We start from the raw sequence: 21938 nt of genomic DNA on the forward strand, positions 1-21938 counted from the left end.
CATGGGGGTGTCCATAGTCTGTCATTTCATCCAGGGCAGGGCCTAGACCCTTCCCCAAGAGTTCAGGGTGAGAGTGCATCTCTCATTGTTGGATGGGAGTCCAAAGTCCGGGATAAATACTGATCTACTACCCAAGGCTCAATAGATTACCTAGGCCTCCTCACTGACACCCACATTCAGGGGGTCTTGATCAGTCCCATACTGGGTTCCCAGGCATCAGTCTGGGAATCAAGAGCTAACCCTTGTCAGGTCAGCTGTTTCTGGGGGTTAAACCAACCCAGTCTTAATCCCTTTGGTCATCAGTCCTCCCTCTCTATCACTGGATTTCTTGAGTTCAGTTCAGTACTTAACCGTGGGAGTCTGCCTCTGCTTCCATCAGCCACTGAATGAAGGTTCTGTTTCCCAGACTCTCTGGCCATGGGATTGTAGGCCAGAACTCCCCAGATCTATGTCTAAAATCCATATATGAGAGAGTACATGCCATGGTGAACATCATTCTTAGTTAAATAAATGTACTAATTTATTCTTTGTAATTGCTACAAGGTAGGGATTACTATATCCTTCGATTTTCCTATATCAGACTAAGTAAGTGGTTTGATCAATGTTTTGTATTAGTGGATGCTGCAGCCAACACTAAGACCCCAGATACGTGTCATAATATTGTTTATAAGTCCAAAGAGCTGCAGCATGATTGATGAGGACCGCATGACCAGAGAACATTTGCTTCATTTAGGAATATTAATGGTGAATTTACTTTTACAACTATTATATGTGACATTTTCAGAGTCATCTGCATGCATTCTGTCTCTTACCAAATATCCCCAGGAACTGGAAGAACTGAGTTGCATATAATTTAAGAATTCCAGAAATCACCAAATATGTCCCCAAACAAACTGAAGATAATTAGTCATGAGACACTCTGAGCAAAGCCATCCACAATGTGAGGAAGTCAAAGAACCTGAGCCATCCAGGAAGGCATCCATCTCCTAGTGTCACATCACTAGACAGTGGGCTTCAGTCCTGTCTTGTCTGTATCTAGTATCACCAATACCTCCCTGTGTATTGGACTTCATGAAGTTCATTCCCAGTAGCAGACTGAACTGTGATGTTCAATTGCTTCAAGCTATCTGGCCTTATTTTATGGCTCTTGTGCCTGCCCTTTCTCTATAATGCCTTCTGTTCTAGATCTCTGATCGAAGGCTCCAGTTTACCCCTTTTCATTTGTTATGCTGTTGGCATAGTTCCCCATAAGGCTACTCAGCACTGTAGCAGTCACTATAACTGACTAGGGTGTAGGGTTACCATGGAGGCAAACAAGCACCAACAATAATCACATGCTTGGAAGAAAACACAATGCTATCTGTCTGAGAATACGCACTGCGAAAGCCAAACAAAGAAATGGGATTTGGCTGCATGGTGGTGGCGCACACCTTTAATCCCAGCACTCGGGAGGCAGAGACAGATCTCTGTGAGTTTCAGGCCAGCCTGGTCTACAGAGTGAGTTCAAGGACAGCCAAGGCTACATTGAGAAACCCTGTCTCAAAAAAAATCCAAAAGAAAAGAAATGGAATTTGTAATCCCAAGGTCTGATGGAAAGCAACTACCCTCTCTGTTAATGAGAAAACTCCATTGTACACATACTAAAGATGTACCTCTATCAAATGGTCTCTGGAGTTCCTTAGCCACAGAACACCCTGTACATAGGACTTCCTGTGGAGACATCATGCGTGTTATAAGAATGCACATATCAAAACTGAGGCAAGCGGGGCTGGGAAGATGATGTCTTGTCTCCTCTCCTTACAGTTTATTTATTCTCAGTATCATTCTATTCTATTAAATGCACCAAATGTTGAATCAGAACCCGATCTTGACCAAAATCAGTCCAGCCCCTCCCCTCACAAAGCTCCCGCACGTGCCCTCTCTCATCAATCAGTGCTTACGGCTAAGTGTACAAGTATCACATTCAAAAGACCCATTTAGATTGGATTCTGGGGACTCAAGAAGCATATAGAACTATTTTCAGCCCTTGTTTTGTAATTTGTTCATGTCTGTCCTTTCTCTATAATGACTTCTGTGGTAGAGGTCTTTATTCAAGAAAACAAAAGCAATAAATAAAACAAAGCAAACAAAGCAAAACAAATATTGGTTAATCTTCCTAACTGTCCTAACAAGTACCTAGCATCAGTGAAGGCATCCCACAAGGGTTAATGTAAACATCATGTCACCCACAGTGATACTGTTTTAAGCACACCCACCATATGTCAGATTCTAACCAAGGCTGTATTTGGTCTTCTCATCATCAGGCACATTGGAAACCTAGCTGCCATAGTGGTACTGTTTGGGGCGTGGATGAAAGAATGGCTGATCCAGTAAATACAAAGGAATTCAGTGGAGAGGGTGACCCTGGGTACTACTAGCTAATCCAATCATTGCATAGTTTTCTATGTTGGGAAGTAAAGGGAGCTGCAACTTGGGTTTTCTTTCTTTTCTCCTGTGTATGGATCACTCATGATTCAAAATCATGACCAAAGATCTGCCTCCATATTTCTGTCCCATCACCACAAAAGTGTGTGTCCTTAAATATGAAAGCCCATCAGCAGAATTATCTGAAATATCTTAATTCTTTTTACAATTACAGATGTGCACCTCGAATGCTCTGGGGGGTTCAAAATACAGCCCTTGGAAACATTTTCCATTGATTATTCTCATTCTGAACACTGTAATTTATTCTGCAAAGGAGATTGTGACTATCAAGAAAGAACACAAAACCCATATGTGCTTCATCAGAAATAAAATTTTATTTTTTATCATGCAAAACCACAGACTAAAAATATCATGCTGAAGATATCTCCCATCTGAACCCTGAAATAGAAAAATTACAAGAATTCAGCTGATGAGAGCTAGGATGTTTCCAGAGGTATGCAGATGACCAGCTGCATATATGTGGGAAATTGGGCATGCCTTACAGATGAGTGAGTTATGGAAGAACAAGTGGGTTGCAAAGATGGCACCTCTTATCTGCTCCAGCAGGAGTAGGAAGAGTTCTGTTCATCTGGCAAAGCTGTATATTAGATGGCTCAGCAGCAGGTGTTGCAGGGGGAGGTCCTGCAGGTGGTACGGCAGGGAGCAGGCTGGCAGCAGGGGGGCCTGCAGCAGGGAGCCTGCACAGAAATGGGCTGGCAGCTGGTGGAGGTCCAGCAGCAGGGTCTGCAGACCACAGCTGTGCAAGAGCTGGGGCAGCAGGTGATGGGGCGACAGCAGCCCTGCTGCAGGCTGCAGGGGTCACAGCAGATGGGGCGGCGGCAGGGCTCGCAGATGGGCCTGGTGAAGTGTGGCACACAGGTCACGGGGCGGCACACTGTGGTCTGGCAGGACACTGGGCGGCAGCAGCAGGGGTCTCGGTAGCAGCAGGGCTGGCAGCAGCCTCCACAGCTCTGGGAGGAGAAGGATCCGCAGCAGGAGCCGGTCATGGTGGTGTCTGGGCTGGAGTGGGGCTGAGGAGTAGAGAGCGGTTGGGTGTTCTCAGGTGTGATGTCCCCTCTGGGTCGGGTCCCTTTATATACCTGGCCAGTGCTGAGATCCTAAGGACACAGAGTTATTTCCTGGACTCGTGGTTACCCAATGAAAAGAGAACCCTGGATTCAGTTGCTAGGCAACAATTCCAGATTCTACAAGGATGCTTTTCTTTCCACCCTTCTACTATTTCCCTTGGAATGAATACTTGATAGTTTGTATCATCAGAGCTATTGCTCACCTCTCAGGCAATCGTCCTGGATTAGGCCATGTGACAGACTGAAAGTCTGAAGGGCACTACTGATGTCACTTTCCCCTTGTTCACAGTCTCTGAGGAGGTATGAGGCTATGATACACCTGAGTCATAAGCCTGGTTTCTGGTTGACTTTCAAACAAAGTAACAATTCCTGAAGTGCCAAAATGGTTCATAAAAGTGGACATGTGTCTATTTTGTTGTGGAAAATATGACCCAAGGCTTCTGAAGAATAGCTAATTGCCTTGCTTGGGGAGAGATAATCACCAGAGCATCAGAGTGGCTTTAAAGAAAGGAGCCTGAATTATCCTGTAACTCACACCCTCTCACGAGACACTTAGGTTGTGAACCATGCAATTAGGGGGATGGAAAGGCAAAACTAAGCCCCCAAATTTCTTGTCGCATTTTGTAGTCATAATTAGAAGGGAGACAAGATAAAGGTAAAAGGAATTAAAGATGAAGAATTTCTAAAAGGCCAATAAGATTAAACCAAGGGATTAATTCCTATCTGTCTTTTGAATCTCTTTTATGACGGCTATATTTCTTTCTGCTTTCTAAGTATAACATAAACACTGCATGTTAAATTCTTTAAAATTTGTTGTAGGACTGGTGAGATGGCTGCCTGGGCAAATACTCCTGTCACCAAGCTTAGCAGCTGGAGTTCAATTGCCCAATACCCACTTGGTAGGAAGAGAAAACAGAGGCATACAAGTTGTCCTCTGACCTCCACACACACACACCGGAACACACCTGTTCCCACAGACATGAGTGTGTACTCGAGCACAAAATAAAGAATAAATAAAATCTATTGAAATGTGTGTGAAGGTATCAATCATCCTTCTGTGGTCAATACTGTGGTTTGTTGGCTGAGAATTTAGATTGCTTATGAAATGTGAGATAGCATTATTTCAAAGTAGAAGGAGAGCCGATGAGTGGATAAAGAGCCTTGTGCTTCCCCACCATAACGAGGGGGGTGTAGAAGATAAAGGAAGAGTAAGAAGGCAGGTGAATGATAGCACCGGACAAGGATTGCTGAAGACTTTTGGATCAAATTGAAAGACCCTGGCCCAGTCTAACAGGCAGCTGAGGCTTATGGAAAATTCCGTTCCCCCCCCCCAGCTGCATAGTCATTGCCTATCAGAAGGGAGCTCAGCACAAGGACACAGGCTGGGTGCTCAGCCCAAGGACACAGAGATGTCTGCGAGCGACCAGATGGCCAGCTCAGCAAGATTGGGCAAGCACAGAGACCTATTGTTCCTCAGATAGGGCCAAGACTTGAATTCCAAGAAAAACCTCAATTGCCCAATCAGGGTCCTGTTACTAGGCTTCTCGCTTCTGTACTGCGCTTTTTGCTATAAAAGAACCCCTGAGTCCCCAGCTCGGGGCTCTCAGTTCCCGAGACTGAGACGCCCCGGGTACCCGTGTATTATCAATAAAGCCTCTTGCTGTTGCATCCAAGCTCGTGGTCTCGTTGTTCCTTGGGTTCGGGTCTCCCTTCCGTGAAAGTATCCCTACTGGGGTCTTTCAAAATTTTCATCTGTGTGTGGTTGTTAGTTTTGATTGTCAACTAGTCACACTGTAGAGTCAACTAGGAAGGGAGTTGCAATGAGGAGTTGTCTAGATTAGGTCAGCCTATGGCTATGCCTATGAGCTTTTTATTTTTTTTTATTTTTTCTATGGGTTGACTGAGATGGGAAGAAAGACCAAGATTGTGGGTAGCACCATTTCAAGGGCTGGGCCCTGGAGTTAATGAAAAGTACAGGGCGAGCTGAGCCCCACCCTGCATGCACTAAGTCATTGATGCTCTTGAGTACGGATGTAGTACGACCAGTGACTTCAACTTCCTGTCACCTTGACTTCCCCACAATGATGAACTGTCATCTGGAATTGTGCACCAAAATAAACCTTTCCTTCCTCAAATTGCCATGGTCAGGAATATTGGCACAGCAAGAAGAAACTAATAGAAGATCCCAATTTCAGGTAGGAGATATAAAGTCACAATATTGCCCTCTATACTCATTATGTCATTTCCTGAGGAAGAGGGATATTGCATCTGTTTGACAGCCCGTGATGATGACAATCCTTTTGTAAACATTCCTGTTTAGCTTATCTATAACCATTTCATGAAATGTCACCAGAATGCCACCACCCACCAGATCCTATGATGACCTCCACCGTCTCTTTGCTGTTCTGCTGGGTGGGTGCTCTTGCTGACATGCATTCAGAGACAGGTTTGTTGAAAGGGGTGTGTCCCTGACTTTATGACATAATCTTTTAAAGCCATATTATTCCAATTCCAAGCATTCTGCAAGATCATAGTCACCAGTGGGAGCATGTGCATTTTAAGCACAACGATAATTGTGAGATTTTTGAGATTGGATTGGAAAAGAATGTAGTGATGGTGACAGCTGATCCAGTAGGCCATGTCCTCATCTTGATAGTTTTATGATAATCTAGTTTGGTGGTTTCTAGATATCAGGAGATGTCTAACATTCTGAAAAAAATGTTTTTCATAGGGAATTCTTTCTTAAAATACACTCCAGCTATAGGGGTCACAAATGAGAATGAAGTGGGTTGAGGGAAAAGGGAAGTATTATTTCAGGGAAGATAACATCTCCACAGCCCCAGTTTCCTCATCTGTGAAATGAAGTCTTCAGTATCTGGAGCTCTTCATGGACCATTTTATTATAACATTCATGCAAGTACAGAATATAGAGAGATGCATATAATTAACCAAAAAGAGAAAAAGAGTCAAATTGAAAAATATGGAAAAGCAATGATCAGGGAACTGATAGAAATTTTTGGATTTATCAGTAACTAAAGATTTTATATATATATATGTATATATATATGGTAAATAATCTATCCATAGATTTATCATCTCCCTTAAATTTAAATGTTCATCTGCCTAAAGTCAGGAAGATTAAACAAATAGCTTGGCATCTCTTACTGCTTTTAAATTTAAGTCCCCTTGAATGGGTAAGTTTGAAAGACTTTCAGATACACATATTACTCTACTGCTCTTTTCTAGTTATTCAACTCTCCTCAGGAGTCCTAGAGTCTAGAGCTCATTTCTAATGGTTTTAAAACTAAGACCCATAGCAATAGTAGATTTGTAGCCTGAACTGGCCATCCAGGCATCAGATTGGTGACTATTCCAATTGTCATCAGAGAGCCTTCATCCAATAACTGATGAAAACAGATGCAGAGACCCACAGCCAAGCATTAGGCTGAGCTCAGGAATCCTGCTAAAGAGAGGGAGCAAGAATTGTAGGAGCCAGAGGGGTCAAGGACATCATAAGGAAACCCACAGAAACAACTCACAGTCTGAACCAACAACCAGAGAGCCTGCATGGGACTGACCAAGCCGTCTACACATATGTGACAGCTTTGTAGCTTGGTCTACTTGTGGGACTCTTAACAGCGGGATCAGGGGCTGTGCCTAACCCTTTGGCTGTCTCTTGGGAATCTACTCATACTGGATTGCCTTGCCCAGCCTTCAGACAACGGAAGGTGCTTAGTCTAACACAATTTGATATGCCATGCTTTGATTATACCCATGGGAGGCCTGGCCCTTTCTGAACAGAAACAGGAGGATTTGGATGAAAAGGGCAGATGGAATGTGGGGGGAGGGTGTGGGAGGAGAGAAGGAAGGGGAAACTGTGGTCAGTTTGTAAAATAAATTAATATAAATAAAAACTGTAAAAAATAAGTTTTAAAGATTCCTTTTCTTTCTAAGTCCATATTAATCTGATACGAAGGTATATTGAGACTAATTAGAAAGTACATTTCTGCCAATGGATGTGAAGTATTTCCGAAAAGAAATATTGAAACATATGAGTAAGATTTTTCCTTGAATTCTCTATGACCCTCAATGATTTCATTTGAACCAGAGAGCATGTTTTTGGCTGTTTGTTGTCGCTGTTTTAAGACACAGTATAACTAGTACAAATAGTGACATTGGGCACTGAATGTGTGGCCTGTAGAAGTCATTCAACTTTTCCAGATATCTATGGGGAGAATTGCTAAATTTCCCTTTCTACTGTGTCATCCCTCGGTAGGTGGGCCTAGACAAGGTAAGAAAGGCAGCTGTGGAAGCCAGCCAGTAAGCAGCGCTCTTCCTTGTGCTCCTCTGCTCCAGTTCATGCCTGCCTTGCCCTGGCCCCTCTTGATTGTGACTGTAGCCTGTGAAATGAAGAAACCCTTTCTTCTCCAGGTTGATTTTGGTCATAGTGTCTATCACAACAGCGTGAAGCAAACTGTAACAAACAGAAAAGTTAGAGGAGCTAAGCTGTGTGCGATGATTTGCTTCCTTTAAGCAAATACCTCCTGATCTTTAATTGTTGTAAAGACAATTCCTTTGCAGCTCAGTTTCATTTGACAAGTGGAAATCAAGCGCCAGCTCCGTCTGGGCAGCTAAGGCCAATAAATGGCCATTTCTTCCTCAAAGGCAGACACTAGATCATCTCAGTGCAGTGCTTTATGGGGAGTGAGATAACTCAGGATGCTTCAGGAATATGCTGGGGTACCTACTGTAGCCTGGTTTCATGCAAGTGGATGTGCACATGCGTGTTTTTGGTGGTATGAGGTTTAAGACAAGTCCGCTGGAGAGACTGAGATGATGATTAGAAATGAAGCAGAGGTAAGTACACAAAAGAAGGAGATGAAAGAATGTTTGAGAGAAATGACAGCTTTGGTTTCATTGTGCAGGGTCTAGACTCCTGTTCATGTGTATACTCTAATAGCACACAGTAATGAATGAATCAGGAGTGTGGCATTTGCTATGCCAGGAAAACCATTTTATTGAAACTATGAACAACATAAGGCAAAGACATGGGTGGGGATTTGAACTGCCTGAATCATAAGGGCTTAAGATGGGCTTGTACAGTTCATTCTGGGGACCTCTGAAGGAGACTTATCATCCATGGCGACACCTGCTGATACAGATGTCTGCCAATTCGGCATAGGACAGGAAAGAAAATGTCCTTATTTCGCATCATATCCAGGTTGCAGAATGTTAAATGGCTGTCATCTTTGGCGAAATATATTTTCTTTCAATTTGATTAAAAGCCCAAATAGGTGTGTAGGTAATGGGAAAATCCTTGGTGGGGATGCCAGGAGCTCAGCAGCAGGTGTTGCAGGGGGAGGTCCTGCAGGTGGTACGGCAGGGAGCAGGCTGGCAGCAGGGGGGCCTGCAGCAGGGAGCCTGCACAGAGATGGGCTGGCAGCTGGTGGAGGTCCAGCAGCAGGGTCTGCAGACCACAGCTGTGCAAGAGCTGGGGCAGCAGGTGATGGGGCGACAGCAGCCCTGCTGCAGGCTGCAGGGGTCACAGCAGATGGGGCGGCGGCAGGGCTCGCAGATGGGCCTGGTGAAGTGTGGCACACAGGTCACGGGGCGGCACACTGTGGTCTGGCAGGACACTGGGCGGCAGCAGCAGGGGTCTCGGTAGCAGCAGGGCTGGCAGCAGCCTCCACAGCTCTGGGAGGAGAAGGATCCACAGCAGGAGCCGGTCATGGTGGTGTCTGGGCTGGAGTGGGGCTGAGGAGTAGAGAGCGGTTGGGTGTTCTCAGGTGTGATGTCCCCTCTGGATTGGGTCCCTTTATATACCTGGCCAGTGCTGATGACAGCCAGGCACATGATCATTCTTGTAAATCCTAAGCCAATTAAGAGAAGAGTTAGTGTTGACTAATGGTATTTTTCCCCCTCTATGTGTATCATACATATACATTTCAAATATGTCTTTATTTTCATCTGTGGTTTATTCTTACTGAATCCAAACTCTGGATTCAATTATGATGAGTTTGGAATGTTTTTAAGTCATCAAGGAGGAAAGAATTTGTTTCTAAACCAGATACTGTCTAACCACTCTCTCCTGGCCCTGACATCAGCAATTTGCCTTCAAAGACTCTCCAGGTTGCCACCTAATCAGTGACTTGCCCTATTAGTACACACATGACAGCAGCAGATTAGTAGTGCCACTCCAAACAAACCAATCCTAGCCTACTTCCCAGAGAACTCCAGTATGCACCTCTGGCAGGTGCGTGGTTTTACATGTGATGAAGGACCACATGAGCGTTTCCAGCCTGTCTCACTGGTTTGGTCACTCTCTCTTGCTGAGGATCAGGGCTTTCCAGTCCTGGCTGTTGTTTTCTTACTGACCTGGAATGCCCTGCTTGTCCTGAGCTCAACTTCCACCTTGATCATAAAGATTTCTTGACATTTTTATCTTTGGGATTTATTTAGGATTAGTCATTGCATCTGTAGAATCCAGGAAAGGATCCTTGAGCATCTATAGACTAGTCCCTTGCCTCATTTACAGTTGTAGGGTTTATTGAGGTCACACAGTCTTTACTGATGTAAACAGTCTCTTTACTGATGTAAACAGTCTGCCCTGAGGTCTATGCTTACTATTCTGTAAACTGTGATTTTATCAAAGTAAGGAGGAAGTTTCCTTTTATGTTTATGTAGGGTTGCTAACTGATCACATCAGCGGGGTGGGGAAGCTTTTTTTTTTTTTTATTTTGGTTTTACGAGACAGGGTTTCTCTGTTTTGGAGGCTGTCGGTCAAGCCTGGCCTCGAACTCACAGAGATCTGCCTGCCTCTGCCTCCCGAGTGCTGGGATTAAAGGTGTGCACCACCAACGCCCGGCGTGGGGAAGCTTTTGATCACTGAAATAAATAATTTCTGCCAGGTGGTGCTGGTACATGTCTTTAATCCCAGAATTTAGGAGGCAGAGGCTGGCAGATCTCTGTGGAGTTTGAGACCAGCCTGGTCTACAAGAACTAGCTCCAGGACAGCCTCCAAAGCCACAGAGAAACCCTACCTCAAAACACCCCCCACAAAAAAAAAAAAAAAAAGAAATAGATAACTTCTGGGCAAGGAACAAGACTAGAAGGTTCTCGCTGAAGGTCACCAAAAGACAACCCCTTGTTGGCACCCTTGTTTCCCTGATTTTGGCCTGATTTAGCAAATGGTGGGAAATGAGGATGAACAACTTTCAAAATCTAACTCAAGAGCCAGCAAGATGGCTCAGCAGATAAAGGTGCCAACCATGAAGCCTGAGGACCAGAATTCCAGTCCCAGGCCCCACATGGTGAAAGGAGTGACCCACCTCCTACAGTTATCTTCTGACTTCCACACATGCTCTGACAAGTGTATACACATACACACACACACACACACACACACACAGACGCACGATAAATGTTAGAAAATAAAAACAATCTTGACTCAAATGCTCTTTAAATGTCATTTATCCTGAAATTACTCTTTTTGGATTTTAATGGTGAGGCTTTTCATTGACATCATGAGGAAATTAGCTCTGTTGCACATGAGCCATGTCATGGAAACATAGCTGTGAGTTTTCCTAAATCCATCATATCTGTCTTTTCTTGTATAATGATCTGGTAGAAAGAAATTAACTCCCAGTTCGTTTACAAATAACCTTTTTAGTCTAAGAACAGCTTACCATAGTTACCTTCTTGAATGTACTTCATTTATTGGTATTAATGTTTCAGCTGCCGTTTTCCTGCCTATCACATGAGAATTTTAAATTATCTGTTATTGGATGCTTGATCTTTTCTATGGATTGTAACAGACATTTTAATAACTGATTGACTACCATGCTAATCAATGGACGTGGCTATTATTATTTCCACCCTAAAGAGGAGTAACCTGAAACTTAGAGAAGGTAAGTAATTTGCTCAAGATCCCACAGCTGTTTACTAATAGAGTCTGGTTACAAAGTCAGACATACCTCAGTGGTTAATGTTTAAACAAAGATGCTAACAAGTGAATGGACTCATCCTACAACTCAACATTAATAAGTTGGCTTTACACTGTCTCTACATGCTTAGTTTTGTCTATTAACCTTCAAATTTATGATTCCAAGATTTATTAGAACCCAAAATATAACTGAAAGACCCCAAATTTATAGAAATAAAATATAAGCTTAAACAGGGAGGGCACCCCACTAGAGAACTCGGGAAGTGAACAAAAGACCCCATCCCAGGAACTGGCCAAACCACAGAATGGAATGTATGGTTTAGCAACCTTAATTGCAGAAGGGCTGTAAACCCACAAAAGGCCAATTCTGGGCTGCTGACCACCTGTGAAGAACTGACCAGGGCGTCAAAGATGGGCAAACAAGATTCGTGGGAAACAGGAGATGATAACCACCATTTACTTAGGGAGAGATGATTAACTCATATCAAGGTCTGAGGAATTTACAACAGGAAGACACCTACTTCCCCTGGTCAGTAGTCACATACCCCCCCCCATCACAAGATAGGGACCCCTCCCAAAGGCTTGTGGCTTTGTCTTTAAAAGCTGATTGTGACTGAACCTCAGGGCCAATCGGTCTAAAAGCTGACTGAGAGGCCCATCTGCAGATGCCTAATTAAAACCTCTTGCGTGTTGCATCAATTGGCGTGTGGACTCTTGATTCTTGGGGTGACGAATCCAGCTTGGGGACCCTTCTCAATTTGGGGTACCCCAACAATGACCAGTCCTGGCGTGTATTCTTGGATATCGCTTAATTTTTTACTGTCTTTGTGTGAAAGCTCTTCCCATCTTTGCACACTGACAGGCATACTAAGTTAGTTTGTTATTACCAGGATTGAGTAAGTTAGTTACATACAACTGTGGTGCAGAACAAGCAGCCATGAACTCTCACCAAGCAGAACAATAAGGGCTTATTTCCTGGTTTGTCTGCTTTAAAACTGGAAATGGCTTCTGGTCAAAGGTTAGTGTGGGACTTCTTTTCGAACTAACGGTGCCATATTTCAGAAATGAAATCTTTGTTTTCTACATACATAATTTTATAGTGATTGCACCTGAGTTAGATGATACATCTTTACATTTTAAAAGTATTTGTTGTTTGCCAGGCAGTGGTGTTACATGCTTTTAATCCCAGCATTTGGGAGGCAGAGGCAGGCAGATCTCTGTGAGTTCGAGGCTAGCATGGTCTACAGAGTGAGTTCTGGGACAGACAGGGCTGTTACACTAAGAAACCCTGTCCCTGAAAAAAATAAAACAGAAACGACAAAAAACCCCACCACTACCAACAAAAAGTCTTTGTTGATTATTTGAAGTCAAAATCTAACAAATTATCCTGTATTTTAGGTGCCATTCCTACTTAGCAGAGAGAAAGCCTGGATGGGAGAAGAAGGGAGCGTTAATGTTACTGACAGATAATCTAATGAAGCTGAGAATCAACGACTTCAGTGACCTCTGCTGTGGTGCTTGGACAATGCCTTTTAGGAAGTGATATTATGGGCTCTGTTTGTGTAAGTCACATCTTCTCTTGCTTCCTCTTGTTCCAGATAGTCAAGGATTATCAGTTATTGAACAGACACTGCTGGATTTCCCTATAGAAGTTCACATTGTCTCCTGGTAGTTTGTATTTATTTGTGACCCAAAAGACAAAACAAAACACCAAATATTAGGAAGATCCTGGTTTTATGAAAGTTAATGGAAGAAAAGTAAACCCCGTGTTTACAAAGAGATCCAAAAATCTAATGCAGGGTTCAAATCCAACTCCAGACAGTTGTAATGTCAGGATCCAAACAAAATGAAGATATTAATTTGTCTCAGGTCAGGGAGCTCCTAGCAAACTGGAAACCATCTGGAGAAATACTATCGGCCATCCATTTCCTTACCCAAAGTGTCATTATGTCGCACCTGCTGAGCAGCCTGCATCCGAGAATGTATCGAGGTGGTCGGGATAGATGACACAGAGACCGGTCGGTTGCTTTAAGAAAACTTTATGCTCCCCAAGTCGGCTTAGGAGAGCTCCCCAAGAAAAAACGCTTCCCTTTGTAAGGACTACTGCCATCCATACACACACAATTCTCCAACCGAGCTCTCACACACCTCTCACAGCTCTCACAGACTTCTCACCCTCCTGGCTGGTGGTTTAATCTCCGGCCCCAGAATTGGGGAGAAACAGCAGGGAGCAGGAAGAAGCATCTAGGCGTAGGGGGGATCAAAGTCATGGTGTTTCAGTGAGTGAGCCCTTATCGGAGCCCTATCAAGAGCTTTATAGCACTGAATTGTTTTCAGTAAACATTATCTCGCAGCTGCCTGCTCCCAGGCTGATGGAGGGGTGGGTTTCCAGCCAGGGTCTGTGATCCCCACATCATTACTTATCATGAATTGGAGGTTTTTATCCCTGTAGGAGTTCTGTGTTTCTTGGCTGTAGAACTGTCCTTACTGGGTTATTTTGTTAATCAACTAATTGCTGATCTCGGTTATGTTTGAATTGTAGCATGCTCCCACTATGTAGCCTGTTTGGTGTGACAGTGATGGACAGGACTTCATCCTCTTACCCACATGAGGCCACACAGATCATGTGGGTAGCAGTGAAAATGGTGGTTCCCAAGTCTATGACTTGGACACCCCTTAGTGAAATCACCTTTTTGAGAGAAAATGGACCACCACTAACCCATAGCAGCAGCAGATGAGCTTTGGTGGGAGTCATCTGTCTAGTTTCACTAGATGTCAGTCAAGTGGATATTCTGGGTTTCCTGTCCTTGCTAGCATGCCAGCTGTTCCTCAGACCTTTGACGTCCAGCTGTGCCTCAAACCTTAGACTTTCAGGCTTCTTTCAGTTCTTCTTACAAAGTTTCAAGTTATCATTCATGGATCAAGGAAGCAGAGAAGATAGTGCAGTTTTTTTATGTTTATTCACGATTATCTCAGTGTGTAGGGCAGTCCAGATTCTAACTTGACAAGAAGTTTCCACCTTCCATGAGAAGCTGGTCTCGGTCCTCAAATCCCTTGGCAACCTGGAGCTCTTGCTTCCCTGTCTCATTTCTCTTATGTACAAAAAGCATTTGATACCTGTGATCTCTCCCCTACAAACAGCTGTAGCCACGATTTTCCAATCACAAGCCATGTGAGGATCCAGCTTACCCACATGAAGGGTTGCTGTGACTTATTCAGATAAGCAAGGCAGCAAGGAAAGAACTCGAAGGGCTGGTGTCAGCTTACCACAAATTTAGTCTGCCTGAGTGCCAGTTGGTCACAGGGGTCTCATCTGCTGTGGTTTAACAATCTTCTGCGACCAACAGAACATGGTGGAAGTGATGTTTACTCGAGTTGTGGGACCTGAGTCTGACGTGTTGAAGTTTCACTTTTCTCTCTGGAACAACTGTGACATTCTAGGAAGAAGCTGAGGAAAGTCCACCAGGAGAAAGAAAGGCCAAGTACCTGGCTGACAAATGGCTCATATGTGAGTGCCTCAAAGGCCCATGTGTGAAAAAGAGTGCTCCCTTTAAAAGGCTCATAGGTTAGTCCCTAGCTAATATGCTATTAAAGGGTAATTGGACTATGAGAAGGGTAAACTGCATCACAGGCTGCCTTGGTTATGGTTTCTGTTGCTGTGAAGAGACACCATAACCATGGCAGCTCTTAGAAAGAAAAACATTTAATTGGGTCTGGCTTACAGTCTAGAGGTTTAGTCCATTATCATCATGGCAGGAGGGGCAGCATGCAGGCAGGCATGGTGCTGGAGAAGAAGCTGGGAGTTCTACATCTGGAACAGCAGGCATCAGGAAGAGAGAGTGACACTAGGCCTGGCTTGACCTTCTGAAACCTCATAGCCCAACCCCAATGACACACTTCCTCCATCAAGACCACACCTCCTAATAGTTCCACTCCCTCTGAGCCTGTGGAGGCCATTTTCAAACCACCACACTGGGCTAACTCATTGGTGAGCTTCATGACTTAAAGAACTGTTAGAACAGGGCCTGAGTCAATAGCCCTGTACCATAACACTTGGCTATGACCTAGTTTTTAAACTCCTCAAAAAGAGGAAATGAGCTTAGGAATTCCAGCCATGAAGGGTGTGTGTCTGTTAGAATACTGAGAGTGAAGATGCTTGAGAGAAAAAAAGACCCTGAGGGACCACATTCTGAGACATTATTGACTATCCAGATGAGTTGTATGCCCATAACAACACAACAAAATGTGAATCTCTTCACAGCAGAACTCAGTAGTAATGCAACTCACTTTGTGGTTGTAATTCGGACATGCCGCTTCGTTAAATGGAATAAGTTGAGGACATTATTTTTATATTAATTAATCAGTTACTTAATTGAGACATGGCCCTGCTGTGTAGTGCTGACTGGCCCAATACTCATTATGTAGTCCAGTTGCCTTAACCTTACTATGAGTCTTCTGCCTCAGCTCCCTTGCATACTGGAATTACAGACATTCACCACCACACTGGATTATTAAACTCTGAAAAGAAGATTTTCTTGATTTCATTGGCATGTACTTTTTTCCCTCAGAAATGAGCTTTTGCATTCTTCTACAAAATAGAGATGATGGGATTAAAAGGTATAATGAACTAATGGTATAGGTATTTTAATTAATTAATGATGTGAATTAAAAATTTCCTAAATTTGAATACTAAGAACCACACATAGACACATGGTCTTAGTTAGGGTTTTTTATTGCTATGAAGAGACCCCATAACCACAGCAACTCTTATAAATGAAAAAATTTACTTTAATTGGGGTGGCTTGCAGAGGCCAAAGATGAGCAGACATTGCCTGGAGCTGGAGTTGCTCAACATGGATGTTGGGAACTAATCTCAGGTACTTTGCAATAGCAGAAATTGCCCTGAAGCAGCCAGATCTAAGTCCCCATTTATTTAGTACAATGGTTATGGAAGACACAGAGGACAGGACCAATTAATTCTTACATGTAAGAAAGTTTATTAGAAGGAAGAGAAACAACAAGACATAAGGAATTCATTTTAGAAAAATAAAATACAGAATATACCCAAACCCTCAGGGCTGTGGTTGTAAAGTCAATGTTAAGACTAATTTACTGGGAATAACAATTGAGAGTCACAAAGTTAATCAATTTGTAGAATTAGGATGAATCCTTAGCCCATGAAATACAAGTTAATTTCTATACCTCACTAACATTAGAAAGAAACGGTAGCAAAAGAGAGAATGTCAAGTGAGCTGGGATGCTCTGCCCTATTCGGGGGAGGATGGCGGGCTCACCGGAATTGTGCAGTCCATCCTGTTAAATGATGTTAAACAGAGTCCATGTGTCCTAAGGGTTCACATGGAAGATTGGCATTTATCTGCAGGGGGAGATGAGCCTAGAGCAGTGATCTCAGCAACAAGGGGTAGCGCAGCACATGGGGCGGGGGCAGGTGGAGATCACACAGGTGGGGCGGTAGCAAGTGCTGTGGCTGCAGACCTGACCACAGACTGGACGCAGGCAGCAGCAGGGGCGGCAGCAGGGCTGGCAGCAAGGACTGCAGCAGCTGGAACCACCACAGGAGGGTTGGCAGCAGCTGGAGATGCAGCAGCTGGGGCGGCAGCAGGTGGGTTGGCAGCAGCTGGAGATGCAGCAGCTGGGTCTGCAGCAGCTGGGGCGGCAGCAGGAAGGCCTGCAGCAGCTAGAAATGCAGCAGCTGGGACGGCAGCAGGTGGGCTGGCAGCACACAGACTGGCAGCAGCTGGGCCTGCAACAGCTGGACACACAGCAGCTGGGGCGGCAGCAGGTGGTCCTGCAGCAGGTGGTCTGGCAGCAGCTGGGCTGGCAGCAGCCTTGGCCACAGCCCTCCTCAGAGCAGACAGAGCCACAAGAATTGACCATGGTGCGATAGGTGGAGGTTCTGGACAGGTTTACAAGAGAGTGAATGGTACTGGGTTTGGAAGTCTCCTTGACCTCTGCCCCTTTTATACCCCGCTGAACACATCATATGACTACATCATTATTTCCTTGTTAGTATTTTCCTTCTTGGGAAACTTAATCATTTAATTGCATAATTATAATGTTTCTAGTTAAATACTCCAAAAGATAGAAAACAAGGCATTTTATTTTCCGGGTAGCTCGCATGTTTGCAACTAAAATACTCATGGCATTTTTTCCATAGTGGGTCGACTTGGTCCTTTTTGCAAGTAACTTGTCACATGACTCTTTAGCATTTTGTTTTCTAAACGCAAAATTCCCTCCTGTGTGTCCATAGTTCCTTGCAAATTGTGGAAAAGCTTTTCCACAAATTCTAGTATGCTTTTGATGTCAAGGAATGTTCTATCCAGGTGAGATTAAAGGAATAAATTAGAAGGAAAGGCTATTTAGAGGGAGACTGTCCTATCTCCCATGAGGATGACGGTGGTCTTGTGTGTCCACTGGAAGATTGGGGAGATGGTCAGATCTGAGAAAGTTCTGAAATGTCATGTCTCATTCCAACCTTTTAAGTTGAAGGACTTGGCAGTTGTTCAACCACTTAGAAATCATAGAAACTTTTTTTTTTTTTACTGTAAGTCTTCCTGGAGATTGATTATGAGTGAGGAAATTTTATTCAACTTTTAACTGGGAAACTGAACAGTAGACTTTTTTTTACTCATAGTGGCATCCAAAAAATTTACAAAGTAGGAAGTATACTTCATTAGTATTTTATTACACTTTTTTATTTATGATTTAGTGTGTTGGTGTATGCTACACTCACCGTGTAGGTCCCAGGGATGGAACTCCAGTCATCATGCATGCCAGCACCTGCTGAGTCACCTTGTTGGTCTGAATTTTTTATATGTAAACAACATTTTGAGTTTCTTTGTCGATATATATGCAAGAGTTTCAGCTGGGATATTCTAGGCATACAGCAGGTATAGCCTCATGTATTTCTGTAAGTGGTTGGATAAGACACAGACAGAAGGAAACACTTGGCACAAAATAAAGAATTCCAATGAGTTTAATGAAACATCTAAAATCAAAATATGCAGTATAAGAATGTGTTCCCTGTGTCCTGTCCTGGCAGAGATAAGGTTTGTAAACTGTCCCTGTGTATCAGGCACTGTGTGAGTTGTGCTGTATTTCTTTTGTTTTTAATGCAATTCTATGAAGTACTGTGCACTCTTCTTCTGATAGAGCAGCAGAGAGAGGCTAAAACTAAAATTTATGTCCAAGAGGAAACACAGTGAGCTGAACTTGCCTCTGAGCAGCAAAGAAAGTGTGAAGACTCAAGCTTGCAAGCCTTTGCCGCGCTTGCTTTGTCTTCTTGGAATGCTTCTGGTCAGCTCTGCAAACCCTTCCTCATCCGACAAGGCTCACCAGAGATGCTTCCTCCCCTGTGGTGTCTGTCCTCCTAAAGGGCCCTCTTCACAGGTCATGAACCTCCTGTACTGTGCTTCTAACTCAGCACATTCTACTTTATGATAGAGGCTTGTGCGGTAGATGGAAGTGTAGGCGTGGGCAGGAAGCAGCCCCAAGGTATATCACAGTCCTCTCTGAGAAAAACTCATTTATTTATCTAATCCATTATTTGGTCAAATGTTCATAGTGCTTATGAGGCAGCATTTGCGGCAGTGTGTCACCAAAGAAAGGCTAGGTGTAGGAAGCAGCAGAAAATTTGATTTGCAGAGGGAGACTTGTTCTTAGATGTCCATCAATACCAGGCTTAACTCACATATCTATAGGCTTGGGTGTGGGTAGGACGCAGGCACTTACCAAAAGTTAACACCTATTCTCTTTTGCCCCTAGACTTCCCAGTTTTATTGTTACTGCTAAGAAAACTGTCAGCTAAAAGTACTTCTGAACATCCCTTGACTTTGCTTGAGTTTTACATCCTACAGAACCCTAGACGAAGACTCCATCCCAGAAGGTACAAGAGAGGAATTGGGGAAAATGGACAGAAGAGGAGAAAAAATCCAAAACATTTGTGTTAATGATGGGTTTATACTGTGGGCTATAGGGCACCAGCCATGTGAAATGTCTAAGCCTAGATGCATTCGGCTGCCATGACAGTCTCCTCAGAATATCTTAGAGGACCAGTTGGGCATTAGTATTAACCATGAAGTCAGTATAATATGAATTTATGAAAACAGATGGATATCTTACACACAGACAACAATCCTTCATAGAATCTACTCATCATTCTCACAATAAATATTAAAAATGCAAATAAACATGCCTAGCCACACACTCAGTCTGGATGGCTTAAGTACCGACATTTCCTGAAGTATATCAAATAATCTTTACATAAATGATGGCACACACACAAAAGCTAGGTGTGTGAGTGAATGCTGTTTTTTCACTGTGTGTATGAATGTGTTTAAGTGTGTAATGCATACCAATGACTCTTGAATGAGATTAGCAATGAATCATGAAGGAGAATTTACTTTTGATCAAAGACTTCTGTGTTGTTTTATATTTTAAGGACTGTGTGTGTGAGAGAGGTAGAGTTCCTATATAAACTTTATAATTTTCTTCAAGGATTATGTACAATGTATTTCTGCCATTTACTTATATTCTTATTTCTACCAGGCACCGAAAGATTGAACATTCATTTTAATGAATGGTTTCAGCTCTCAAGTCATCTATCATGAATGGGTTTTGGATACAGGTGGAAATCTCCAGAAAGCAGGTGCTGAGTCAGAAGGGTGCTGGAGGTTCACAGAGACATGCTGTGGGGATCAACTGTCATGGAAGGGAAGGGTCAAGTAGCATTGGATACTGGGAAAAGCCAAACTGGAAGGCCACCTCATGGGCAGGCTTAGCTGGTCTTCTGTGTTCAGAGAATGGAATAGCATTGTTTACAATCTCTAAATGGAGGAGAGGAATGTGGTTCTTTATCATGTCATCCTGGAAAAGGAGGGCAGCCTTGGGGAAAACGCACCACCTCCAGCAACAACAATGGGCTTCCCCCAGCCCTCACTTATATCACCTCAGAGTGGTCCCCTATACAGGGCGATGAAAGCCCTGTTGACATTCTGCCCTCATGAAGCACGCATGTGGAGATAAGATTCACCACATCTGACTGGAGCAGAAGATAAGAAGACTAAGCCATCCACTGGCTGTTTGTAGTTCCCTAAAGATTAAAAGGCAGTGTGAATTGTGTTCAGTCTTCCCTGACAATTTCTCCTGTTATATACTCACGGCTGCTCTATCGTTTTAATCCCTTTAGAAAGCTAGGCAGTAATTAATGCCATTTCATCTCTGTTGGAAGTTTGACTAACCTATGTTGTCTGCATTTAAGTGTAGTGGAAATGCAATTTGCATTTAGGCAGTCATGTTGGTGAGATTTATGGGTGCAGCTTCTGACGCTTCCAGGAGACACAGTCTCACGGTAAACTTCCTGATCCCCCTGGCTCTTACAATCTTTCCATCCTTTCTTCCACAGCATTCCCTGAGCCTTAGGTGAGGGAGTGTTTTATAGACGTATCTATAGGGACTGGACGCCACAATTCTGCATATTGATTGGTTACAGTTTTCTGTAGTGGGCTCAACAAGTTAGACCTTGGAATATACGCATACAGTAACAACTGAAGAAAAAGAGGCCATGGAATTGAAGAAGAGTGGGGATTGGGTATATGAAAGGATTTGGAGGGGGAAATGTAACCTAAATATAATCTCAAAAATTAAGTAAATAAAGACAAAAATACATTTATTCAGGAAGCATATGTAAATGTGTGTTTTAAAATATTCTTTCTCTCCCACCTTCTCCCCCCCCAGTGTGTGTGTGTGTGTGTGTGTGTGTGTGTGTGTGGTATGTGTGTGGTGTGTGGTGTGTGGTGTGTGTGTGTGTGTGGTGTGTGTGGTGTGTGTGCGTGTGCGTGTGCGTGTGTGTGTGTGTGTGTGGTGTGTGTGCGTGTGCGTGTGCGTGTGTGTGTGTGTGTGCGTGTGTGTGTGTGTGCGTGTGTGTGTGTGTGTGTGTGTGTGGTATGTGTGTGGTGTGTGGTGTGTGGTGTGTGTGTGTGTGTGGTGTGTGTGTGTGTGTGCGTGTGTGTGTGTGTGTGTGTGCGTGCGTGTGTGTGTGTGTGTGTGTGTGTGTGTGTTTGCAGTTGCCATAGCATACAGAGAACAACATGTGGGAGCCAGTTCTCTCCTCCCACAATGTGAATGCCAGATTCGGAACTCTGATAGTCAGATTCATTAATAAAGTGCTTTTATCTGCTGAACCATTCCCCTTGCCCCCTTCTTTATTTACACATTTACTTTAAAAAAAGAAAATAACAATCACATTCAATTTTCAGTACCCATGGGATGAATGTTTATTTTTGTTACACAGAAATAGCAAAGTATGGACATTTTTGCAAAGACTATAAAAGACACTTTATTGGACTGTAATGGCATAAGGGTTAAAATTTGTGATCCTACAAGTGCCAGGAAAAAGTTAAATTCCTCCAGCATGATGAATAGAT

At 43.5% G+C, this 21938-nt stretch overlaps 3 protein-coding genes across 3 annotated transcripts; all 3 read right to left on the reverse strand.

Moving 5' to 3' along the window:
- Positions 1-2817: 2817 nt before the first annotated feature.
- On the reverse strand, positions 2818-3633 carry LOC121141182 (keratin-associated protein 2-1-like). Its single transcript, XM_040748025.1, has 2 exons — positions 3012-3633; positions 2818-2862 (listed from the first exon to the last, which is right to left on the reverse strand). The coding sequence occupies exon 1, from the start codon at positions 3468-3470 to the stop codon at positions 3078-3080; it is 393 nt and encodes a 130-aa protein (XP_040603959.1). The 5' UTR covers positions 3471-3633; the 3' UTR covers positions 2818-2862; positions 3012-3077.
- Positions 3634-8888: 5255 nt separating this feature from the next.
- Positions 8889-9306, reverse strand: LOC121141183 (keratin-associated protein 2-1-like). The gene has a single exon (XM_040748026.1). It carries the CDS (start codon positions 9279-9281, stop codon positions 8889-8891), a length of 393 nt encoding a protein of 130 aa, XP_040603960.1. The 5' UTR covers positions 9282-9306.
- Positions 9307-16902: 7596 nt separating this feature from the next.
- On the reverse strand, positions 16903-17391 carry LOC101834195 (keratin-associated protein 4-11-like). Its single transcript, XM_040749670.1, has one exon. The coding sequence runs from the start codon at positions 17389-17391 to the stop codon at positions 16903-16905; it is 489 nt and encodes a 162-aa protein (XP_040605604.1).
- Between the last annotated feature and the right edge of the window lie 4547 nt (positions 17392-21938).

This window comes from Mesocricetus auratus, unplaced genomic scaffold (assembly GCF_017639785.1).
Source record: "Mesocricetus auratus isolate SY011 unplaced genomic scaffold, BCM_Maur_2.0 Super-Scaffold_100007, whole genome shotgun sequence".
NCBI classification, from domain to species: domain Eukaryota; kingdom Metazoa; phylum Chordata; class Mammalia; order Rodentia; family Cricetidae; genus Mesocricetus; species Mesocricetus auratus.